Genomic DNA, 18,168 nt, shown 5'->3' with positions numbered 1-18,168 from the left:
CCATACTTCGAGTTTAAGCTATCATGTAATAGCGAGGCTGAAATAAGGTTATGTCTCGGAGAAGGAGGTCATCATGCTTATTCCCTGAATCTGAATGACCAATAAGATGATCCCAGAAATGCTTCTCATATAAGTTTGCAAAGGGATTTGTGACGGAAATCATAACATCAGTTTTCCTCAGTGGTACAAGATCCAGTAATAAAATCATGATCAATAGGCATCTTACTCAAGAAGATTTATAACTTCTTTCATTCCTTTTTTTTTTTTGGGGCGAACCTTTGAAAATACAAGAAAAATATCCAATTCTTTTGTACCAAAAAAAAAGAAAAATATCGAATTATCAATAATTTTGAGGCTTTAAAAGACGAGGCTAATAGGATTTTCTTATTTTTACTGTTTTTCTGAAAGTCCATGAGCACCGTAACTCGTAACAGCAACACAAAGTAAAGGGAAAGGAGAGTTCGCATAAACACATAAACATGTTTTGAGAAGTTTACAGTAATATTCATGAAATGACAGAACATGTGACACCGGTTTTCACAGAAACGTCAATGACGTTTCTTTCCAGTAGCTGCTTCCCATGATTGCAACACATGATTCGCAATCTCTTCTACCCCAATCCTATGCTTCATCTGTACACAGATAATTTCAGGTAATCGTAAACATGGACAACAATGACATGTTCAAAAGGAGCCAAACATGAGTAATTTAAGGATCCTGTTCTTTTGTTAAAAATTACCCAAAAAGGCAGGAAGAAGAAAGTTGGAGCTAGAAAGTAATGCGCCTAAGATTCTGAAATTTGGAAATGGGGAAAATACCCAACGCTGGGTGAGTAGCGGGTTCGAACAAGGAGTGGATTGTCTTATCTAACATCTCAGTTATAAAAAAGTATTCAAGAACTTAAAAAGCTGCTCACGAGCTAAAAGCATATGGGCGATAATTATACACACCGTGACATTGAAATTTCGCTCACACCCACTTTTGTCTATTAAAGTTTCATTGGTAAGATAAAATAACTCTTCAACATCCAACTTGAAGTTTTGTAAATAGAAAAAGAAATTCAGGGTTAAAATCAGAAGAACCTGACAATGCTCCAAAGAGAATGTGATGGGCCCGCTATGCCCACCACAACCGCTACTGAGATCCATAACCCAAGAAATAAGGAAGATAGAGGGAAAGTTGGGCCAAATAATAGTAGTCCAGCAGCTGGAGAAACTCCAAATCTGCTACTGCTAAAATTAACAAACCTGTGCAAAGACAAAAGGTCCCCCATCTCGCATCCGAAGAGCATCCCGCTCCATGACTGCCAAATCTGCTCCAACTGCTGCTGCAAGGTCAGTCTTGTTTATTACCTGGAAACCAACTCCAATAGGTTCCAAGATCATTTTTTTAAAGAGATTAGTCAAGTTAAACAGCAACATTTATGATTAATGCTTTTTCGAAAGTGTCACAATCAAAAATATATATACGCGTTTAGCACATACGAGAAGGTCTGCTTGTGTTATTCCAGGACCACCCTTCCGAGGAATTTTGTCACCACCAGATACATCTATTATGTAAATGATATAGTCTGCTAGCTCCCTGCTGAAATTGGCTGCTAGATTATCTGCAACAAAAACCCAGGGTTGATGTTCAAAAACTTTTTGGGATAGATCTGTTTTTTCTTGCAGCAAGAAATGCATGTAAGAACAAATATCCCTGCTCCATGTTTCATTGACATTAATGAAACCAAGTAAAAATATCCTGACTCAGCTTAAATTATAGACCCCTAAAGTCCAGTTATCGACGTAATTACCTCCACCAGATTCACAAAGAAGTATATCTGCTTTGAACAAGTTGGATAGCTCCTCCAATGGTCCAAGATTAATACTGATATCCTCTCGAACTGCAGCATGTGGGCATCCTCCAGTTTCTATCGCCCGTATCCTTTCCTCTGGAAGTGCTTTATGTTTCACCAAGAATTCACCATCCTCTTTAGTGAATATATCATTTGTAACCTGAAAGGAATTAAGTTTTACTAACCTGTCTCACAAAATAGAAACATAGAGACTCTTGGAAAGAAGTATCTTTAACTTTGGACTAGAGATATAGCTCAAAGAGTGGTACAATCACAATGAGCACATCATTTCTCATAGATAAAACTAAGCGAATAACCACATCAATAGAAACAGACTTGAACTACTACCAAAAATATAAGAGCAACTGGGCCAACAAGAGACCATGCCAACAATACAAACTGATCTTCATTGCTTAAACTTAGACTAAGAAGCATTGATTTATCGCTTAAGTACTCCACGTCAACTTGATACACAAGCTAGAAGGCCAACACACGATGGTTGATTCCACAGTTTGCTGTATGATTCAATCATATTTGGCAACCTGATACCTAAGACCTAAGCTAAAGATTCATGACAGCTTCAGAGATATATTTATAATTCCTTCAGTTGTCTACTCCATCATTCCAGAAGACCCACCATCTAAGACCCAAAAAAAAAAAAAAACAAAGGTAGAAAGAAAGAAGATAAAAATAAATAGTTTCTTAAAATTCAAGAATTTCAGTTTCTCAAAATATATATACTAAGTACTTACTGCAGCAAGGCTGTATTTGTCCCGTAAGTGTTCACACAGGGCCAACATCAAAGCTGTTTTCCTGCACGGAGAAATCATTCATAACCCGTCAACATCAATTACATGTTGTTTGCAGTAAAACAGCGAAACTACAGCAAAAATCCCACCGTGACATTTCAGGGAGACGTTTCAAGTGTTTGACATCCCCTCATCATCCACGACTATATTTCAAGGGAAATAAAATACCGTTTGTCCAAAATGTAGAAACCTTTTGTCTGTAATATTAAAAAACTCTTAAGAAAACATATCAATGTTGCCCCTTTCTAGGTTGTAATATGTTCACTGCTCCACATTTAAGCAAAAAGTAATCGGTTGAGTTTTGGTCTTTCTATTCCAGATATCGTAGCAAGCAGACGAATTATCTTATGAAAAAACACCGACTAATTTAGCAATTTATCGGGAATGAAACTGATAATTCAAAAACGGTATCATCATTATGCCTCAGTTGGATACTCTCAACTTAATTCTTTTTAAAAAATATATAAATTGCAGGAGAGGGGGAAAAAAGGTTGAAAAAGAGATAAACTGGATAAATATATATATATATATTTATATTCTTTCCTTGTGCCACTTATTTTTCAGAAAACATTTTAGGTCGAGGCAAGTTCGTTAAAGGCGTTATCTTTAGCTATGCACAAACTTAAGCAACCAGTTGCCACTGAACACAACGAATTTAAACGACCATCGTGTCAATCTAGGCGCTAAACTAGCAAGAGGCAAGTAACTCAAAGGCATTACTTTGTCTAGATATTTTCCGAAAAGTTTTCCAAATCGATTCCTGCTGATTTCTGCTTATATATTTTCATTCTCAGGATGCAGAGGCCGACAGAGAAATAGTAACCACCGATTACTATTTTCTCATTCCAGAGGTACAAGAGATATCAATTACCAGCTAAAAGGGGAAAATTCATATGAAGGGTTGGGATAAGATACCCAGTACCGACTGGTCCACCGATACCAACAGTGAAAGCTCTTTCGTTGAAATCTCTGTTAAGAAGAGGAGGAGCTCTTCTGTTGAAGAAGCCCGGCGAGTAGATGGGCTCGTGAGAATGTGGTGCTAGACCATCGTGGCTATGGTACACCCTCCCATCGGCTCCTACCCAGGACTGCGAGCCTGAATCTCCATGGGAATGGTGGTGCTGGTGCTGGTGCTGGTGACCGTCGCTATGGTCATGGTGATGATGCGTGTGGTCACCGTGAGATTCCATTGACCTGGCACTGCTATTGCTTATCAGTGAGGAAGTGAAAGCACCAACGGACAGAGGAGTGAAAGAGTGACGCGTGACACCGTACTGTTTGAGCCTTTGAGGTATATCTCTTTGGTCACTCTTCTGAGGAGACTTTTACGGTGTTGGGTGAAAACACGTCTTGTGCTTTTATCCTCAGGCGACAAATGATGATAGATGATAAGATTATAATATTCTAAATGGTCAGAACTGGGCCCATAATAAAAATACTTTATTATTATTAAAGTTGAAATTTTTAACGAGTTAAGATGCCTTCAGCAATTTAAAGTCAGCATTAAAGCATCTTTGCAGGTACTGTAAAATATTTTTTTTGTTACATTTAATATCTTAAAAGCTTTTTTAGGTGCACTTAGCAGTTAAAAATATCTTTTTGTGTAGTCAATATTAAAACAAAAAATATTTTAAAATATTTAAAACATATTTTAAAGTGTTGAATACTTTGATTCAAAAAATACTTTAAAGAAGCAGTGGATGCACCTTGACCCATTTTTAATATGCGCCCTTGAAGCCAGATTTATCCCCGTACAGCCCCACCCCGCCCGCTCCTCGCCTTGTTCAAACCAAACACTAGCTAACAAGTAACAAATGGGTTGTGCATGGCCGTATTACGTGGCACTGGAAGGCAGTGTTTGCTCACTCGCTAAAACTGTTGTTTTGTTTGGCCGCCCCCGCTTCATAAACGAGTTTCGCTAAATTAAATTAGATCTAACGCACACATTAACTCCGATTTCTAACATGCCAACACCGGCTTCATTAACGAGTCAATACACACTTTTAAAATGTTAATTATCACTCTCATCCGACGACGTCGCCTCCGCCTTCTCCGCCGTTTCTTTCTCCAGCGTCTCCTCCCTGACGCTGAAAGACAGCGACTCCCTTCTCATCATAAACCTCCCCGTCGGCGGCACCCACAGGTGCAGCAGCCCCTGCGCCCTACCGGACTCCCTCCACACCCGAATTGTCGTGCACTCGATCGGGTTATCCACCGGCTCCGACGCGTCTCCGTTCTTGAGCGCATCGCAGAGCAGCAACCTGGCGCTGCCGACGAGCTTGTCCCTCAGATGCCCCTGCGCGTAGATGTCGACATTGAGCGCAGCCTTGATGTCGCTCTCCGGCAGCCCCACGGGGAAGTTAACCTTGACCACCTCATTCCAGGTGGGGTCGGTGCCGCCGTGCTCGTCGACGTGGGTTCTGGCGAGATGGACGTCCTTGTCCACGTAGACCTCGGCGTAGGGCTTCATCCTGTGCAGGTGCTTCACGTTCTTGAGGTTGTTGGCAGAGATTATCATCACTTCGATCTCTCGCAGCTTTGGCTTCTGCTGGCTTCTTCCTGCTTTCTGAATCTCCATCTCAGGCTTCAGTTTCAGAAATTGGGAAATGTGAATGTGACTTCCGGTGAAAGTGTGAGCGCGGTTTTATAGACCGTACGCACTGGTCCGGAGATGCTTTAACGTGTCGTCTGTTTCTTTTTGCCTCCATAAATGTGCGTGTTAATTAACATGAATTTTTGAAGATCTCGAAGAATGCTCTTGCTTGCTCTTTCCGTTATTAATATAAGACTTAATTATTAAATTAATTTTAATTTTAAATATAAGATTTATTTTTTATATTTATTAATTTTTTTAAATTACTTTTATGGATATTTCCTCGATCATAATCAAATAAAAAAAAGATAGGGTATTAAGAAAGATGATTATGTTATTTTAGGAAAAATGTGTCATTTTTCTTATAATTAACTAACTTATCTAACTTCTTTAATATAATCAAATTAATTAAATAAGTTTTATATTAAGGACTATAGGAGTATATAATTTTTTAAAGGATAAGCATCATGCACATGAAAGTTTTGTTTGAGACAAATTTATTATAAAAATTTAAAATTATAACAATATTAATTCTTAACAGTGATTATTATTATTTCAATGTTTAATGTTATTTTTTAACAGCACAATATTATTATGATTTTAATTTTTTTTAAAAAAATTTCGGGTACCTAACTGTTCTTAAAGGAAATTTTCACAAATAATACGTGGTCTTTGTTTTTATATGAAAGCAAATACGTAGTTTCACCCTTCTTTTAACTACAATTTAGAAGATGGAATTATTGTACCCATTGGTACTGCAGAGGGGCCAAACTCGTAATGACATGTTAAGAAAGAGTTAAAGAAATATTGTTTAAGAAAGAGTGAGAAAGTCCCCACCAACCATAATGATATGTATTTATCATATTTTTGAAAAAAAAAAGAAGCAAAGCTATTTGTTTTAATTTGTTTTAATTGATACTATAGGCGCATGGAAAATAACGAGATTTAATTCGTTGCTACTATTTCTGATTGGTAGGAAGTCTATGATTTGAGGGACTCATTTCACCTACGAACATAAAACCGTTTTTTCCCCCTCTGTAGTAGCAGCAAAAAAAAAAAGGTTAATAATAAGTAAATAAATTCAATAAGACTTGCTTTGATTTACTATCAGTAAGTACATTCACGTAAAAAGAGATGCATTCACGGAAAAAGGGATAAAGTACTTCTTGCGTATTTATTTTATAAGTTATTTTAAACAAGTTTTAAATGAGATAAGAGGGAGAAAATAGGATATTTGGGCTCGGAAGTACCAGTGGTGATAAACAGGATGAGGCAATGTCTGCTCGCTGGAGCTGGAGCTTGTGAGGCAAACAAGCTTTCCCCTTTCTCAATGTTTTGAAAAGTTCAGATTCCTTTTTTCTTTATTTTAATCTGACAAGTTCCATCGTTCAATGCAAACATTGAAACCTGCCGCTCTGCCACCAAGTTTTACAACGCTTCCACTTGTCTTAATTTTTTTTGGGGTTAATTTTAAAATTAAATTCAGTCTTTCAATTATGTAATTTTTTTATCAGAGATAACCAGGAAAATTATATGAATATTTAATTAGAACTGATTCAATTACCGATGCAACTTAAACAAGTTATCCAACCGTTTCAATAGCTGGTCCAGTTTCTTGTGGTTGCCTACCGCCAACGCAAAATGCCTTTTTTTTTTTTAAAATGATTTGGGCAAGTTGCCCAAAAAGCGTTTATTGTGGGCTGTGATCCAAAGTTTTGTTGGGGGCTAATGGGCTTTCGGTGCCACTTTTGAGAAGTAGTATCTAGTTAGGCAAGTAAGGGCCAATATTTCATTCTTCTATGAGAAAAGTTGGAGGGCCAAACCCAAAAATTAACATTCGTTTTGTCCAAACATACACAAAAAAGGTTCTGTAACTTTTTTTTTTTGGGGTGGTTTGTTGGTGGAGTTGTGGCCGCCCTAGAACAGACCTCTTGTGCACCTGCCCAAAATTTAGAATCCCTTTAAAAACATCTGAGTTTTAAAAAATTAAATTAATGATTTAAAAAAAGATAAATTAATAATGGGAAATGAACAATAAGGTAAATATGTGAAGTAAGTAGGGGGAGTGTTTGTGTCGTACGAGTGAAAGTATGCGTCCAACAAATAGGTGCTAAACAAAATTTTGAAACAGATTTTGATAAGATGGGTTCAGTGGCAATATCATAAAAGGTAGAATGAAGCAGCCCCCCACTGATTGTCTTTGGGTTAGCATTTTCTTTCGTTTTTTGTTTTCCCAGCAAAAGCGGCCTACATTACCTGACACGGTTCCCTTTGCTTGAAAAGAATCACCAAGGAATCATATCTCCATGCTTTAAAGCTTTTTATGCATGAGCTGTTTCAATATTTCTAGTTTTAAATTTTACAAATAATCAAAAACAATAATGCATGACAAATTTCTACCCGTTTCACAATTTATACCATAGTGCTTGTAATTCAAAATTTCATCCAAAACTAGTCCAAAAAAAATAATACATCAAGTGAGTTTGTGTATATTTCGAAAAGGATAATTGTATAATTTTGCCCAACAATTTTACAGGTAATAGTGAATTAATTAATTAGTATCATATTAATCAACATTAATGAAGAAAAGTAACATTATTACAGACATCATTTTATTCCTTAGATGAAGAACAAAAAAGGGACACTTGGCAATTGGCAATTTCATTATGTATAAATAAATGGTTTGCTTCGTGCTTCACTCGCACTCAAAGGGATTCTCATTAAGAATGCAAAAAATAAGAAGGCATCGAGTGCCATTATACAGTTCAGCTCCAGCAACGCAAATGAGCTTTTAAAATAAGGCAGACATAACATTATTATCCTCCTCAACACTCTCAAATCATTATGTTTGCTGTTAAAGCTTCCATTTTATAGATGAATATGCCTCACGCTTCATCATAATCTCTCCTTATAAAAAGCAGCTCCACTCTCATTTCCACATCAACTACTTACAGACAAGTGAAGCCAACTTTGCCTTTTGTTATTGAGCAGGCAGGGCAAGATCAGAGCTGTGATCATGGGAAGCTGCGGGATGGCCATGGCTTTCACTTTCTGCTTCATGGCTCTGCTGGTTTCTGCTCACATTGGCCTGGCCATGAACGTGGAGGAAGATGTTGCAGCTATTCCACCCACGCCAATGGAGAGCCAAGCAGTGCCTCTGGGTGCTCCAGCTGTTCTTGCAGCCTTGGTTTTTCTGGTTTGGCTCCTGTAAGCTTGATGATCTGTTTTCTGACAGATGAGAAAGATCACCAGATGGTTTTCTGAGTCTCTAATTTCATTCGATGCTGTTTATGCATAGAGAGGTGGGAGACAGAAAATTCGGATGCTTAATGTAATTTGATATGTGAGTGATTTTTCCGAACATTTTCAACCATATATGTAATGTTTCTTCCCCCTATAATATAGCGAATATTATGAACATGAAACACAGACAAAAACCGTGCAAGATGTCCTCAAGGTGCAAAAGACAGATGAATAATACATTCTGCTCCAGTAATAAATATTAAATAATACTTCCTTAGCAAAAGAGGAGGATTAATACCCACTGAACATTATCATATTTTAAGTTCTGGACACAACAGAAGAGAGGATAAATCTTCACGTGCGTGTTCTGTGTCTTTCCATGTCGGATTTCTGCCTACTTATATTTAAAAGTTAAAAGGAATAGAAAGAATAGTCTTGGGGGACAAATGAAAAGAAAAAGGTTCAAAGATATGTATTGATTTTTTAGTTTTACATGTCTAACAGTACCATACAGTATACTGAAGCAGCACAGATGATTATGATATCATAGGTACATATTTGCCACCCAGCCGTGAAAAAATCAGGGAAAGCACTTAGCGACTCATAACGAAGTCCTGAACTAAGAAATCAACGCTGCCTTATGGAACCAAAAAGATCCTGGTATGAACGTTTAGGAGCATCAGGCTGGGATATTATCTCCACTACTTTATAAGATGACTCAGGACAGGCCAAGGCCTCCACAGCTACTTCTGCAACTTGATCTCTGGATATGGTACCTCAATAAAGGGTATCCTAATAAAGCCAGAACGTCGAGTGTCAGAAAAGCATCACTACAAAAATATAAACGTGAAACTATCAAAGGTAATTTAGAGGCTATACCTCAGGTTCCATAACAACATTTCCAGAAGGAGGTTCGTTCCTCAATCCGCCAGGCCTTATTATTGTGTAATCTATACCAGATTTCCTGATATATTGCTCTGCTTGTAGTTTGGCCACTAAAGTGAGTCCAAAAACATTAAGAAAGATGTAAGCTGGATTGAATAGCTGTCCCATTGCAGCTCCATTAACTAAAATGGAACTGATAAGAATGAATCTGTTCACATTAGCTCTACGGCATGCTTCAACCAGGTTTACCGTGCCAAAATTGTCAACCTGCATATGAAGACAGCCATCTTTTTTAAAGGATTGGACTGTGTCAATAATAAAAAAACAGTGTCTAACATTGCTTTTGAAATAACACAAAGCAGGGACAAGACTGCTAATGTCACCATGGAAAATTCCATACACTACACTCATAATCACACATTTTACCTTAACCCATTAGAAAGCACAATTAAAGTACTATACCTTGACAAAACGATCTTATGATGCAGACATTCAGAATTAAGGAAGCATATGGTACAACTATATGCCATGAAAACAGTCTGCGAATGCTTAAATTGTCTGAAAATCAACGCACACGACTATTCATACAATTTGCAAACTTTCGAACAAACGGACCCCTAATGGCTCTGTATTTACATCTTCAGGTCAGGTCCTACTAATATGTAATTTGATGCCAGTCACTAAATCAAGAGTGAAAGCCTGGCAAAGAATCAACACCCACGACATCGACATGGAAGATATTAAAATCCTAGCCATATTATTTTCACATGGCAATATAAAGGTTAAGAGAGGATCAATAGCTTAATTACTGAAGCACTCGAGAAGATTATACAAGATGTTCCGACTAATTAAGTCAAAAACCAATACTGCATCCACGTTGTGCTCAATTATTAGACTAAATTCACGTAACCATTTCCTCGTTGTTAGCGGAATCATGGCCATTACTCAATGCCTTGCCATCAACCCTTGCCAGCCTTCAGTTGACATGACCAAATGAGTGAAGTATCATAACATGAATCATACAACTAAAACCCCAATTCTCTTGAGACAAAATTGACAGACCTTCCATGGAGCGAACAAATCCCACCCAGGCCGAAAGCCAGTGGCGCATATTACAGCTTCTGAATCATCACCTATAGCTGCAGCTAGCTTGTCTGAACCCTCCGTGACATCTGCTTTCACCTGAAATAATCGCAATCAAACCGTAGTAAACATCCAGAATCGATAAAATTCTACCGAATATTTGATTGGGACTTCATTGGAAATGGGAACTACTCACAATTTGTAGAGCCGGATTGTTGCTTTGGGAAAAAGTAGTCTTGGCCTTATCCAAATCTCTAACTCCAGCCTTGACGGTGAAACCCTTTGCCAGCAACTGCTCAACAATCCTTTTACCAGTACTTCCAGTGGCTCCAGCAACAAAAATTTTCTTCTTCATACTCAAATCCTCGCCATCTTTATTTGATACTTCCTCAGATATTTCACCTCCTTCCATCTGACGCCCAAATAACCAAAAATAAATAAATAAATAAAATCGGACGTTACAACGACGGTTTAAGACGCATTCATCATGCTTACTAGGAAATAAATAATAATGGCCTCAATTTATCGTAGAGTAAGTACATGTTGGATACCTCAGCAGAATTAAGAAGAGCAAGAGATTTGAAGGTAGAGCGGGAAGCGAAGTAAGCGTTTAGAGGGTAATGACGATGAAGATGGGAGTGCAGAGTGGCGTGAGGAAAATTCCTGAAGATAAGAGGTGAAGCAGCCATGCCACTGTCGACGATTCCCAGCCACGAACCGCGCACACTGCCACGTAGCTAACGAGTTAACGGCTCAGCCTCGGCCCGCCTTTTGTTTTGTTGCGAAGTGCTAACTTCAGCGCCTCGAGGAAGAAAGCTAGTCTTTCATTAGTCCATTTTAGCTTTCTTCATTCCGTATTTTATTTTGGGATTGATACCCTTGTGAAGATTAATTTCCCCCGGAAAGATTAATTTGTTCATGCAAGCATAACTTTGCTTTTAACAATATATTTGGTGCATATGTCGAGGTTTTGTGGATTAAAATAAAAATAAAAATTATTTAAATTTAATTTGGACAAAAAAGACGGACAGTGACAATTAAAGAACTCATAAAAGTATTGATATTAAATCAATATCTGAGTTCCCAAATTCAATACTCATTTTTCTATATTATCTTTAAACTTCTTATAAAAGTCCTTACTTTTCATCCTCTCGAAACAGGAAAAAAAGAAAAAAGAAAAAAAGACACACCTACAAGTGTATACCAAATCGAAACGTCATATATTTTGCCGTTATGCCGACCAGAACTGTCAAATTCGGGATATTAGAAGTCGTCACATGCGGACACACCCGGAAAGAACTCCAAACTGGACTTCATTCACGAGCTCCATTCAAGTTTTTTACAGTTAAATGACGACGACGACCATAATAACAACAATTAAACTAATATATTTCACTACAAGAGACTCGTCATAGCTCAACCGTATACACATCTTGACAGTGGACACAAGAAGGGAAGAACTTTGAAAAAAACAAAAAAGCACGCAGGAGGAAAACGAATAAGAGAATAAGTTCGAGCTGTTTTCTTCATCTGGTATGTGATTGAAATTCAATTAACACAAGGACCAATTAGGCCAAGCACTGAACTTAATGGGTTCAACAAAACGATCTTGAATCTAAATTTCAAATAAGCTATTTGAAAACTCAGCTGCGGCTTTCGAAAATTGAGTCCAAATCAAGTTAAGGAAGCCTCAGTGGAGAATAAAGAAAATCCCAATTAAGACCCTGCTTCTACAACAGCTGCACACAAACTGGATGCTCAGGGCCTGAATGCAGAAAAGGCTACCACGGAGTTGTGTCCACCAAATCCAAATGAATTAGAAATCCCTGAAACAGATGAGATCACCAATTATATCTCCAAATTCTGATATCTATCACTGAACAATGGAAATGCCTGAGGAGTTTCATAATTAGAATCTTACCAACATTAACTTCATGCTGCTGCTTTACATTCGCAACCGTATCAAAATCAACCTCCGGTTCTGGATTCTGCACTCAAGAATAAGGACATAACTAGACATTGACTTTAAAACATTTGCAGCGCGAAAATGGAACACAATGGTTCTGCCTGGTTAGTGAAAATACGACAGGTTTAATAGGCAAATGTCGAATCTCATAACTATCTATAAGGTAACCATATGATTTTGAAAGAGATAACTCTTTGTCATACCCTAAACATTCCTTCTGTCCTCTCCAATTGCCCAGTAAAGGAAAATAACGTGGTTTGACATCTTAGCATAGTAATGAGAATCTTAATATCAATACCAACTTGATATTCAAAACTTTATTGCCAGAGAAGCGCATAAACCCCAATAAAATTATTATAATAATGAAGAATGCAGACTACTGATTATACCCGGCACCATTATGTCAAACAAACTCAGGAGCAAATATTCTGCTTCAGCATTCTTTACCCAGAATTAGATCCCATTCAAACAGAAAATTTGACACAATGATTTATCTAACAGTAATGGAAGCATTCCTAAAGTTCCTAAACAACAGCATTGACTAAGATGAACGTACAAATTGATTGATTGAAGGATGTAGCCATCCTGTTGTTATGGCTTTCACTGTGGCAATGGCTTCCAAACCCCCAGCTGCACCAAGGCAGTGCCCTATCATAGACTGGTACAAAATGAAAGACCATATCATATCAATCAGTGCGTGACCAGGGAACAAGTCAAATATAACCAGTTATACAAAACACAAATACAATGAATGAATTCGTCACCAAATATGATTTCAAGAGTAGGATAATACCTTGGTGGCATTAATTTTGATCTCTGAAGTATTTTTGAAAACCTTTTTAATAGCATTGATCTCCGCCAGGTCACCAGCAAGAGTGGATGTTGCATGTGCATTTATGTAATTGACCTGAAAAAATGTCATAGATACATATCATCGAGTAATAGCCTAATTTGCAGAAGCTGTAAACGAAGAATAAAGTATATAGGTATTTATCAGACATAACTATTACTAGCTTGGAGTGACTGATGGGTATAGAAAGAATGTGGATATATGAGCATCTTATTGCGCTTAAGAAATCAATTAATGTAACACAAGTATTGAAATCGTTATGCTGAAGAAAATGAGTCCTAATTCATGTTATTATGACAACTTCAAGCTATTAAACAAAAACGTCTATAGTTTGTATTATAACCTCTCATACGTCCCTTCACCTAAAAGCTCTTTGAATTTGAAGTGTGAACAAAGTACAAGCTTATGATCTTTCACGCTGAAACTTAATTCAAATTAAGAGAGAATGGGAGGAAATGAGAATTGGACCTACAAGTTATGCAACATTGTCGAACCCCCCACCCCAACCACCATTGCTTCACATGGCCTTACACGTTATGCAACGTTATCCAACTTCAGTCATCAATTATCAATCAATCAAACAATTTTATAACAAGAGGAACCAAAAAGACAATTAAGTAATGAAGACACCTCCGCAGGAAACCATTGGTATTTGATAAATTAGAAAACATTAGTAAGAAAAGTAGCTAGTACCTCCTCAGGTGACACGCCAGCATCTTCAAGGCTGCTTTTAATGCATGAAGAGACTCCAAGTCCATCTGCTCGAGGATCAGTCATATGATGAGCATCACAGTTAACAGCACCTCCCAGGTACTCAGCAATAATGGGTGCTCCTCGCTTCATAGCATGTTCCAGACTCTCCATTACCTGTGAATACAGAAATCTCAAGCTTCAGGTACTAGCCTGTAGTAAATAACCGTACAAGATAACCAATCTTTTGGGCATTTTAAGAAGAGTTCAGTCTTTTAGTGGGAAGAGGAAAAGTATCTTTAAGGAGAACTACTTTTACCGTCTTGGCAGTTCACCACCAATACTTAGTCCCTTGAAACTCCAAGAGTCGTTATGTTTTGGATTAGGCATAAGTAGAAATATAGTAGAGCTTGCAATTTTATCATATCTGATGAAAATTAAAATCTACAGCAAAATTTTTATTTAGCTATGCTATGGGTTTTTTTTTTTTCTGGTCACTCTCAATATGGCAGAAATTCAAAGTACTCTGTAAATAATATAAAGGACATGGGAAAAAAAAAATGAAGATTATGTTCTTTTTTACCGAAGATCATAGAGGAATAAATGCTGCCTTACCAGTACTCCAGCACCTTCACCCATAACAAAGCCATCTCGGTCCTTGTCCCAGGGTCTTGAAGCAGTTTTTGGGTCATCATTTCTCTGAGATAAGGCCCTGCATGCAACAAAACCCCCTAACCCTATGGGAATGATGGCAGCTTCAGTCCCACCTGCTATCATTAGATCAGCCTCTCCCCTCCGTATATGATTCGCAGCAGCATAAAAACAATAGTTGGAGGTAGCGCATGCAGTTGAAATAGAATAATTTGGACCCATAAAACCAAGATCAATTCCAAGCAATGCCGAAGCCATATTAGTTATGGCATAAGGAATGAAAAAAGGTGTTATCTTGCGGTATCCCTTCTCTATTAGAGCCTGGACACCATCAGAAAAGACAGTAAGACCACCCATTCCTGACCCAACTAGCACACCGGCGCGTTCCTTATCAATCTGAAAAGGAAAAGGAATTCAACGGCTTGAAGGTTTCTTGGATAACATATAGAACAGAACTTTGATCAAACCAGAAAAAAGGGTCACTTTTAAGGCTTGATTCCAAATGAAGTAAAATTTATATTTTTAACACATTTTAGAGTTACAGAACATTGTATGAACACGCTGTTTTATGATTCAAAATGGTGTGCCTCTCAATGTCATAATATGGTTAAGTGATTTAAGCAACGTTAATGATAAAAGACACAACAGAATACTTGTATTCTGCAGACAGTTTACATGGAGTCTCTTGTATCAACAATCTGCGCTAACCTCGAGTCTTCAACTGTTCTTTGAATCAAACTAGCTTCAAACTGAGATTAATCAAGAAACTTGTCGTCGACAGGTCTTGCTTTGCAAAACCACCAAACTGACATAGTACAAAGCTCTTACAATAATTTGCGCTAATCCCGATTCCCTAAATCATGTTAATGCTTAAATATTCAGACGCCTTTCTGAATGCGAATTGACCCCTGCATCTGCCTATGCATATAAATCCTTTTCAGAATAAAGTTAAGTTACAGATGATAATAATAATTTCCTTATTACATGTTCCAAAATGTAATCATAGTAAACCAGAAGAACAGTTAAAAGACGATAATAATAATTTCATTATTACTAAGATGCAGGGATTATTAATCTTACGTGAATCACATGCTAGTAATGGCAAGTACGTCGACAAAGAGCATTAAGCCAGAAAATCACTATATTTCTACTTCAAGGCCAACCAAGTGACGATAGAAGCATTTTAAACCTACACAAAATACAAACCTTTGAACGCTTATCAGCGCCAAGGTCAGCATGCTCGAGGGCCTTCTTGCCAGCAACAATGCAGTACCGAAGGCAACCATCGAGCCGCCTATCGTTCTTGCCATCAATGTAACCTTCGGAGGTGAACCCTCGGATCTGCCCGCCGAACCTCGTGGGAAACTTGGAGGCATCAAATCGATCAATGGGACCGATTCCGCTTTCACCCGCAAGAAGCTTCTCATAGAATGTATCGACGTCGTTGCCGAACACAGAGGCAAGTCCCATTCCCGTTATCACCACCCGCTTCTTTGGGTCCTTCTCTCTCTTGGGAGCAGAAACTTTGGGGGACACAGTGGCAGAAATGAAATGAACTTTCTTCTTGGATCTTTTGGGCGCATTGAGAGATTTGCGAAGCGGGTCAAATGGAGACGCTCGAACAGTTGGAGATTGAAGTGCCAGCATGGTGCGGCGGGGGCGGCGGCTAGTGAAAGGCGCAACGATGACAACGACGGAAAAGTGGAGGGGAGGAATTCAGACGTAGTTGGGCTACTCCGGGAGTTGTTGTGGTATTTAAGAGCTGAATCCTCAGCTATGTGTTCGTGCGACGACAAGTAATCAGGCCTTCGAACTCTTCGCATCCAGTGGCATTATCAAATAGCAGGCGACGATTACGATGCAAGTCGAGAACTCAACAACTAATCAACAATAGCAGATTTCGTTTGAAGGGCTTCACCCAATTCCGTACATGTGTTGACCATTTGAATGCGGGCAGGATGCGCGCTCTGGTTTGGTAATAAACGAATAATTGCATCGTATTTTTTTGTTTTTATGAGTGTTTGCTTTTTCTACAAAATTAATACATTTATGGTTTTACCGCGCCTTTTCTGGCATATATTTTTAATATATAATTCAATATATAATTAGTTAGTTAAATTTATTTACAATTTAAAAAATCTTGTGGAAGCAATTACATTTTATGCTATTATACTACATCTAGTTCTTAATAATACCTTCGATCCTAATTATAAGACTCAGTTGACTAAGCAGAAGAGATTAAGGAAAAAAGGTAAGTTAGTTATTTGTAATAAATACGTGTTATCTTTCCTAAAATATCCTTACTAATCAACTATATTGGCTAGAATTATAATTATTAGAAGGACTACCTTGAAAAAAAATGCATAAATATGAGAAACAAAATGGATTGAGGTCTTATATTTAGGATCAAAATAAAAGTCAAACAGGGTCTTATTAAGGACCGAAAGTAGTATAAGAGTTATAAAACTAATTTAAAGATATCTAAAAAATTAATTAAGTTGGTTATTTATCACAAATATGTGTTGGTCTTTATAAACTAACCTCTTTAATCATGTACATTAAATGATCAGAATTATCTCTTAATGGGACCTTTTATAACTGACAGTGATATTTTGAGAAAAAATAAAAGGTAAAGTGAATTGATGTGTTATATTATATTAAGTACCACAGACAATATAATATTATCAAATCAAATTATAGCATGGCATTCGTGGTGACTCTCTAACATTTTAAAAGTTTTAGGATCAATAAATAAGCTCGCTGAAAACAAGTGAGTTTGGTTCCTAAGATAGATGTGACCTTTTAAGGAGGCATCACATATATGCAGATACAGCATGAAATTTGGAGCTAATTTTCACGGAAAAAATAGAGTAACAACAGTAATTGTGCTTCTAAGTTCACTTCACATATAATTATATATTTGTCACTCTTTCACTGAAAGCGTGTCAAGTTCATTGTGCGCTTTTATGCTGTGTTAAGATTTGGTGATTACTGGCTAAATGCTTAATTTTAGAAGTTAAACATAATTTTTCTTCTCTCTCTCTCTCTTTTTTTTTTTGTTTTTTAAAAAAAAGAAGTAGAACCAAACTAATCTACCCACACCGATCTTGTTGACCGTAAAATCTGGTTCCATTTGGTTGGGCAAACTTTATTTATAAATATTTGTAACCGAACATTTTCTTTTGATTTCCCCTTTAATTTACGAAATTGGATTAAAAAAAAGCATATCACGGGTTGATAACTTAAAATGTTGTTACTCAAAGTCTCATATTTCGGAGCTTCTTCCTTTTTTTTAATTGAAAATAAAAAAGAACTGTGGTCTGCTTTTTTTTTTTTTTTTTTGGGTCACAGGTCTTTATTTTAACTTTTAAGGGCTTGCTGGTTAATAAAAATATGTGATTGTCACCAACAGGGATTGGTCTAAGTGATAAGCGGCTTGGTATCGCTTAAACGAGGTCTCGAGTTCCAGCCTCAGCATATGCACAAATCCCCATTGGGAAACTCACCCACTACAGCCAGGTGCATGACGCGGGTCGGATCCAGATGTAATCGGAACAAAGT

The 18,168-nt window shown here is 37.4% G+C and overlaps 3 protein-coding genes across 3 annotated transcripts; all 3 read right to left on the bottom strand.

Annotated features, from left to right (window-relative positions):
- Positions 1-344: 344 nt before the first annotated feature.
- LOC114722884 (urease accessory protein G) lies at positions 345-3,892 on the bottom strand. The gene is made up of 6 exons (XM_028909009.1): positions 3,562-3,892; positions 2,590-2,650; positions 1,796-1,997; positions 1,485-1,606; positions 1,248-1,352; positions 345-632 (listed from the first exon to the last, which is right to left on the bottom strand). The coding sequence occupies exons 1-6, from the start codon at positions 3,834-3,836 to the stop codon at positions 549-551; spliced, it is 849 nt and encodes a 282-aa protein (XP_028764842.1). The 5' UTR covers positions 3,837-3,892; the 3' UTR covers positions 345-548.
- A 5,037-nt stretch (positions 3,893-8,929) lies between these two features.
- On the bottom strand, positions 8,930-11,182 carry LOC114722885 (uncharacterized protein At2g34460, chloroplastic). Its single transcript, XM_028909010.1, has 5 exons — positions 11,002-11,182; positions 10,647-10,862; positions 10,430-10,549; positions 9,362-9,634; positions 8,930-9,274 (listed from the first exon to the last, which is right to left on the bottom strand). The coding sequence occupies exons 1-5, from the start codon at positions 11,137-11,139 to the stop codon at positions 9,260-9,262; spliced, it is 762 nt and encodes a 253-aa protein (XP_028764843.1). The 5' UTR covers positions 11,140-11,182; the 3' UTR covers positions 8,930-9,259.
- Positions 11,183-11,747: 565 nt separating this feature from the next.
- Positions 11,748-16,364, bottom strand: LOC114722883 (3-oxoacyl-[acyl-carrier-protein] synthase I, chloroplastic-like). The gene is made up of 7 exons (XM_028909008.1): positions 15,814-16,364; positions 14,572-15,003; positions 13,960-14,133; positions 13,210-13,323; positions 12,973-13,074; positions 12,372-12,438; positions 11,748-12,276 (listed from the first exon to the last, which is right to left on the bottom strand). Exons 1-7 carry the CDS (start codon positions 16,252-16,254, stop codon positions 12,209-12,211), a joined length of 1,398 nt encoding a protein of 465 aa, XP_028764841.1. The 5' UTR covers positions 16,255-16,364; the 3' UTR covers positions 11,748-12,208.
- Between the last annotated feature and the right edge of the window lie 1,804 nt (positions 16,365-18,168).

The sequence above is a fragment of the Neltuma alba genome, unplaced genomic scaffold (genome assembly GCF_004799145.2).
Source record: "Neltuma alba isolate B1F8T4 unplaced genomic scaffold, ASM479914v2 tig00012116_pilon, whole genome shotgun sequence".
Classification (NCBI taxonomy): domain Eukaryota; kingdom Viridiplantae; phylum Streptophyta; class Magnoliopsida; order Fabales; family Fabaceae; genus Neltuma; species Neltuma alba.
Note: the sequence above shows the minus strand (reverse complement) of the source record. Positions and strands in the feature narration are given on the sequence as shown.